The 7969-nt window shown below is 37.7% G+C and overlaps 1 protein-coding gene across 1 annotated transcript in view; it reads right to left on the bottom strand.

The window, feature by feature from the left end:
- The window catches only part of ATP2A2 (ATPase sarcoplasmic/endoplasmic reticulum Ca2+ transporting 2), a 1687617-nt gene extending 1682398 nt beyond the window's left edge, over positions 1-5219 (bottom strand). The window contains exons 1-3 of the mRNA XM_044069765.1: positions 4591-5219; positions 3800-3817; positions 3620-3702 (exon numbers count right to left, since the gene is read on the bottom strand). Of these exons, the coding sequence (XP_043925700.1) occupies positions 3620-3702; positions 3800-3817; positions 4591-4708 (219 nt within the window). The 5' untranslated portion in view covers positions 4709-5219. The remainder of the gene's footprint in view (positions 1-3619; positions 3703-3799; positions 3818-4590) is intronic.
- Between the last annotated feature and the right edge of the window lie 2750 nt (positions 5220-7969).

Here is a 7969-nt window from a genome sequence, read left to right on the forward strand (position 1 = left end):
GTGTTAAAAATAACCTATCCCGTTTGATTATAGACTGGTCTTGCCCATCCCATAATCAATTATTATACATTACCCCTAATGAGAATAACTGAGATTATACCATAGATAATTTGAGGGGCCCACACACAGGATAATAGATAATTTGAGGGGCCCACGCACAGGATAAAGCATTTAGGTGCTGCATCTGTCCATAAGTAGTACAGGGGGCAGTCCTGGGGTAAATGTTCTGTTTCCCATACGCAGATCTAAGATGTACTTGAATACAAACAGGAAATATGCTTTGGGTAAAATGGAAAATGATGCTGCAACAACCAAGACAATTTATAAAGTGAATTAAAACCATATGCCCACAAAGTGAAACTAGGTTTTGTGCTCATAACACAGATCTAGTCTTGGGAGAAATAAAATATTTGCCTTTCAGGTGGGGAAAAAATTAACAGTCTAAAAACAGCGAGGACTCTAGTCACAGACTTAAATATTTACCAGGGGGTGGGAGGACACAAACATTAGAAAAACACCTTTACAAGGCAGGGGCAAGATGAACTACCTGCATTCATAGAAGTTCCCCTACTTCAAAGTCAATGTTAAAAGAAAGCTTAAGAATGCTCGGGCAAGACATTGAATCAGAGATGCAGATCTACAGTTATGTAACTGCAGACACCTCACTAGAGAGATGCCTTTACTCTCAAGCTCAATCCTTTGCAAATATGGACTTTGATCCCTTCTAAATCCTATGCTAATATGGAGTTCTGTGTCACTTCCTCAGGAAGGAAGTCAACCACAAAATTGCTCTGTCACTGACAATGCAAGCAGCATCACCATTGATGCAATCTACATTAGGGATTTCAAACTCACGGGCCCGGGCTACCAGCAGCATTCAAACCAGCATAATGGTAGGTGAGGGAAGAGATTATGCTACATCCTGGATTGCTCAGACTACCTTTCATTTGTTCTGGAGACTGTGGCCCTCAAGCAGAGGCCATCATGGTCACGAGTGAATTGCACAGGTCTAAGGATGGGTCTGCAATACAAAATAAAATCCAGCTTTTGCAGGCAATCTGAATGCTCACCAAGAGCAAGCTAGAAAGCAAAAAACTCTTGCACAGCAAAAATGCATACCGTTTCAGCTTTCAAAAGTAATTTAGGACATCCCTGTAACAAATTTTCAAACCCTAAAATTTTTTAGCCTTTTAAAAATCATCATTTATATGGAATTCAACTTCATTGTATTTTGTGCATAATTATACCACCTTCAGTGACACCATCAAACACAGAACCTTTAAACTGTCTTGAAAATTGATTTACAGTAAATCAAACATTCAAATGAGAGGGTAAAAGCAGTACATAAAACTAATGGACAAAGAAAACTACAATGCTTAGTTAACAATTTTGCTTTTAAGCTATACCCCATATTTTTATCTTTGAGGACACATACTAATATGCAGTGTTTTCTTGACCTGAAAAATGATTTTATTTACAGCTCGTTACTGCTTCTTACGCCTTGTTAAAATGTTACAGACTTCAATCTACTGGATTTCTAAAAGCTGACCATCACTGCAGTCCACTGTCAATATCACAGTAGCCAAAGTCACAACACTCCATTAAAAATAACTTCCAACAGTAACAGAATACTCTGGATCTATAAAGAAATGGTAGGTCTTTGCACAGATTTTCTTCCTTGTTTTCATTTTATTTTATTTATTTTTTGCCAGGACAGAACACTGATCTCCTGGAACATTTTCGAGTACAGTCTATAAAATTACAAGGGTAGCTGTTTAAACAGACATTTGCACATCAGTGAAATTTCTCCACAGCTAAAGAACAAAAGTGTTGACGTTCAAAATAAGAATCACTATACATAAAGCAACCACAGCAAGAATGACCTTAAAAATATAATTTAAGGACCAAGTAGACTAAACTGAAAGTATTCAACAAATCAGAACATCTAATAAATGACAGTATAATTAGATATTCCATTTGACACCTAGGTAAGGAGGCTACAGAAAGTCAATAGATGGTAAAGACCTCAAAACATGCTATTTGAAGATGGGCATTTTCCTGCTTCAGCCTGCATGAAAACAATCCATATTAAACTGTATAATGCACACATATCGTAAAGGAATTTGCATTTTATATGCTCCAGGAATTCTTAAGACACACACAAACAATTCTAGCACTGCTTAAGACCTCGGGATGCATCTTAACCACAAAGAAAAAAAGTTAAATCAACAATACACGAGACAGCAATACAACAAAGGACCGTGACATGCAATTTTAGTTCATAATTAGTGCATTGTTGTTTTTTCCCTGCCGCAGAATGCTTCATTCAGGCAGGTGATATCTGCTGAAGTTTTAGCAGGGGAATAGCATACTAAAATAAGAAATGCATGAACATCCAATTTGTTTGTAACCACCTCATAACAAGTATTCCCCTTTTCTTGTCATAAAGAAATCAGCAGTTACATCAGGAAGGTGCCGTGAGAGAACAATTGGTTTCTAAACTTGTCAAGAACATATGTGCCTGTCATCTAAATCCACTTTTAGATACCCTCATTGCATTTCTATGGTCCCTTGGCAACCATGTATAAATACTGAATAAGGTAACTCTATCCAAGAAAAATGAAGCTCATTTGCCTCCAGCAGCCAACACAGAACTGTTCCTGACCAACTATTGTTCTGTAAATCCTAGTGTCAAGGAGAGGAGCCATTTTATATGAATAGACTCCCCCAAAGGTCACTGACCAAATTTGGTCAACAATGGTGCCATCTCTACTGTCACCACTCCTGTCACTGTCAAAGCACCAACTGTCACCTTGCTATTATCAGAAGGATAACAGCTGGAATATTCCTTCCCTATCACTGTCTCGTTGTAAGTTACTGTGCACCCAGACAAAGCAATGCTTGCTCAGTTACGCACACCTATTTTTGCACACAAATACATAATTTTATACAGATCAACATACACTCGCACATACAAAATTTAGTTTACTACAAAATAATAAAAAAAAAAAAAAAAATCTCCCTTATCAACACAGCAACAAATGCTTACAGGAAAGGATGTCACAGATTTTAACAGTCTGCATGAAGCCTTCACGTTAAAATAAACCATGTTTCAGCAAAATGTACAGAACAGTTTATTGCATCAATCCTGACTACCAACAGGAACAACAGAAGGACAATGGTCTGATAACATTATCTCCTTGCAAACACAGCGAACACTTTAGCAATAAAGCTCTTAACTTTATACTCCAGTGGGGATCATCCCAACTTTACCAACAAGCAAATATATTTGACCAAATTTTACCGGGTGAGGGGTGCCCTCACTTCTCGAGGCACTACATTCAATGCAAACACTACAATACAATTCAAAAGAACACAGGCACCTGCACAGGCTATGCAAAAGCAAAGAAAGTGCTACAAATTACATGTATTGCAAGCAAATCTTTAACCTTAAAAAAAGAGCATCCTTAATTCAACCATTAACAAATTCTTCTTATGCAAAATGCAGGTTAATGAGCATCCCCAGTTTTTCTTCCGTGAGCACAGTTCCACAAAAATGTTAACCGTCCCCAAACACTAATAATATATATATATAGTTATAGATGCATGCCATACTTACAAATGATATAAAAGCTGCCAATAATAAAATTCTGACTAACAAGTCTTCAAATTGTTCAAGAACAAGCTCCCATAAAGATTTTCCTGTAAAGACAAAGTGCATACACAATGACAGTCCAGCCAACTCAAACAAAACAGAAATGATTTAACGAACCAATGCATCAAACTACAACACACTTACCTTCCTCTGCTGGTAATTCTGTGGGCCCATATTTGTAAGGAACATGTTAGAAAGGAAAAAAAAGAAATTGTTAGGGAAAGAGAAATACTTCCTTATAAGGCAAACTATGCCTCAAAACAAACTACACATAAAGAAACATAAGGGCAATTAATCCTTTATCCAACAGCCAGCTAACAAAAGCATTATTAAAGGCTCAATTTCTGTCTATTCAGCAAACGAAGTGGTATACAGTACAGACACACTATCTGCTGTCAAGAAGTTGACATTCCTGAAAAAACGATCCATAAAAAGAAGGTTGTGATTCAGCCAAGTCATCATTTTCAGACTATATAACTGCCTTTCGCAAATGTAAATTATCTAGGAACATCCTAACGTTTTGCACTATAAAAAGGGATGACAGATTGTCAAGTTGGGAGATGGATGCGCGAGTATGTATGTGTTGGTCGGGAAGTACATTTGTAATTCACTACTTGTGTTATATGTGGGAAGTGTGTGGGACACTGCGGATCTAGCGAAGGTCATAAGCAAGACGCTAGATACCCCATTTATATAGAGACAAACCAGAGAATATAGCAGGTTCCACCAATTAAAAAAAAAGGGGATGTCACCTATAACCAAATCATAAATCAGTCTTCTTTACAAACCCACGAGGTTGAACAGTCAGCCATATTCTCCCGTATCTCATTCAATATAAATTCAGAAGAAACCGGCACGACGCCGGTTAGGCCTTCAAACAAGTATTCAGACATCAGCTAAGAACTCAACATGGGCAAAGAACAGGGACAACGTACCATTAGGTCCCCATTTGTCTCTGAGTTTTTTAACCTGATCTGCGCTGAGTCCCGTACTCTCATTCACATTAAAATATGCGTAAACTTCTTCCACAGTTTTTATATGAGCGTTCTCCATGCTTGGGGATCTTCTTCCGTTTTTTTAAGAATCTACCACAGTGCCAGCCTCTCCCAGATGTTAATGATTCAGTTACACATAGATACGGAAATGTATAAAAAAGTTGAATCGGCAGCAGCCTTTAATGACAACTTTTCTTTATCATCGGCTTTTCTCCAGCTCCTGTTCCCAAAATATATTTACCAAGGCAGCACGTCAAACTGGAACAAAATTCTTGTCCCCAAAACACAGCTTTTTTTATGCCCCACGTAGCTGTGTTAGATTGTTCTCAGCAGCCCAATCTCCCTGTATGTTGTAAAACACCACACAGCTCCTCCAGCAGCTGATTCACAACTACTTAGCTTCCCTCCTACTATTTCCAGCTGCTCCAGATAGTGGCAGCTCACCGCTGGCTTTATCGCATTTATTGTAAGACTCACTGCTTCCCTTCTCACTGGCGCTGCATGTGGAGAGAGCTCATTGGACAAAAAAACAGTGTGAGAGAGAGAGAAAAAAAAACCCTGAAGATACTGTATAGCAGGATCCCGGATAGGTGACGTATTAGTGCACGTTCCCAAAAAGCGACGGTTTATTAGACATAAAACAGAATAAAACGTGAAAGAGGCGGAGTTATTGAAGTTGTTAGAATTTGTAGAGGGCGGGTTGGGTTAGTCTGGGCTGTAGCCGGGACACCACGTGACCTACACAGGTTGAGGTTTAGGCAAAGGTAAGCGGAGAGGAAGGTTATACCGGCGTTCATGTGTTTAAACTTTTTATATGTAAGGATATCTAAATCAAGACTATTCGAGAAATTGAACGCAAACGAAAAAAATGTGGATGAATTATCACTTTCTATCGTGTCTGGGAAGAAGAGGATCCCACCATTTTTTAGGGACACGTCAGACTGAAGAGGATGCATTTTCACATTGTTTTTTCGTTGTAACTAACGAATGTAGCGAATTCATGTATGCGTCTATTTATTTTGATGTTTTATTTTCTCTCTTACCGTTGTGGAATACTTCTCGACTGTCCCCGATTTCGGGTTAGAATTTTTGGTCTCTTCCTCCCAGTGTCACCAAAACTGGTGATTTTAGGAGAAAAGGTGCTGGAGTGCACTTAATAAATAATAACAATTTAATTTGAGTTAACTGTCCTTTTTTTCAGCAAACGTTTTCCAATGCACAGTATCTTATTCTGTCAACATCCCATATTAATAATACTAATATTTTGATAAATGTCCCGGATTATTTTCTGGATTTGCCTCTGCCTCTAGAGGTAAAACGTTGAGAGCTACGGCGAGTAGCTTTATCTGCACATATTTTTGGCAGATTACATCTGCTTAAAACTGCTTAATCCCATTTGCGTTGGTGCGTGGATGTACATGTAAGCGTTGGTGTATGTTATTGTTTTTTAACAAGTTCTGACCTGTTCTTTACATTAGTGCTGTCTGAAGTGGAACAAATAGTAGATTTTCTTAATTTAATAAGAATCAGCAGTAAAATGACGTAGTTTCTCAATCGCATCACTTACAACACAGAAACAAGGATGACAATAAATTTAGGAGAGTGATTCAAATAATTTAGGGAGAGTACTGGTCACCCAGCAAAATTGACAGCATATGATGTCTGGTATTAAGATGCATTTGCTGAATAGGAAGCCTGTAATTAACTCACTCAAGCCTAAAATGCTTTTTTGTATATTTCTAGTTCACCCTATATCTCTCCTCATGACATCCAAAACAGTTTTGTGTCTGGCTCCTTTAATTAAATGATCGATCAGATAATAATAGGCAGCATTAGAAGGGCATGGAGTTCTTAACAAAATGACCCATATTATGGACAGTACAGGTCAGCCGGAAAAATTGACAGGCTAAGATGTCTGGTGCTAAGATCCATATGCTGAATAAAAAGTGTGTAAATGGCATTTAGGAGAAACAGAACAATATTTAGGGATACAATTTGCTATGCCCCTGAAAGCAGCTAAGAGCCATTAAAGTCTGTGTTAAAATATTAAGAATTGCACATTTTGATTACCACAATCTTATAGTAATGATAGCAATTGTAATTAATTATATCCTGCATTTTGTTAAGAAACTTACAAAGTTTGTTGGATTTTCATGTTTAGTGCTGGCAGACATACACAAAAATGCCCTACTAAGTGGTGTTAGGCCTGTAACTGTCTTGAGACATGGAGCTTGAAGGAGCATAATCCCATCATCCTTATGTGGACAGCAGGTCCACATGGTTAACGTGTACTTATAATACCTTGCTATAAAAAATGCCGCAGTAGGTTGCAGAGATCTGAAACATAGCTCTTAAACAGCAAAACAAGACTACAGGGGATAACACAACCTTTGGAGTATTTAATGGTAAGATAAAATGAAGCCTATTTGGGGAAAATACAAGCTTCTGAACTTAAACCTGTGGTCAAGGTTGTACACCACATCTATCATTCAGAAGGTAGATATTTTCACCACTTATTTTGGGGAGTCGGGAGGAATTATTTTTATGGGTATATTTTAGGCTCACATATTTTGAAATGGACCTTGAGTTGTAAAAAGTGGAACTATAACATTTAATGATGTGAAATTTGAATACAGCTATACAAAAGAGGCGCTCTGTTTGATTTGGTATTCCAGATGCCGTGCTAACTAGTTACAATACCCAGGGGCAAAAATAACATTTACTAACAAATGTGATTTGACTCTGTATGTTTAGCCTATTTGCAACCTGCTCCTTGTGTGTATCTCACTGTGTACCCAGGTCAAGGTTGAAAAGTTTATGTAGAAATCAGCACAGCTTCTCTTTCAACAAATAAATGGTATTCAGTGTATTTGTTATAATAATACACCCGCAAGAACAGGTAGAAAGCAAATGTGGGCTAGTACAGCAGCAACTAGTACAATACAACACAGAAAAGAGACTGTAGCAGAGAGACAGTCAGCAGCGTACAAGAATGAAATTAATTTGAGATAAGTTTGAAGTCTCTTACAACATCTAATTCATATCTTGAGTTATAGGTTTTACTTATGTCAGTGTTAACTACTCCCATTCCACATTCCAAACTCCAAACATTCAAAACCAAAAGGTTAAAATAATGTGGATTCTGTACCACATTAAATTTATTTTGATTAAATTCTAGTGCTGATTCTACTGTGATTCACAGGCAGGTGTGCCTTACTGTGGTGTCACTTAAGTGAGAAATAATTTACAATTTCATTTATTGTATTTACTGACTGAATGGTTTCACTGAGGCAGAAGAGACCTGGGGTGAATTATCAAT

The sequence above is a fragment of the Protopterus annectens genome, chromosome 4.part0, assembly GCF_019279795.1.
Source record: "Protopterus annectens isolate FY-2018-M chromosome 4.part0, PAN1.0, whole genome shotgun sequence".
NCBI classification, from domain to species: domain Eukaryota; kingdom Metazoa; phylum Chordata; order Ceratodontiformes; family Protopteridae; genus Protopterus; species Protopterus annectens.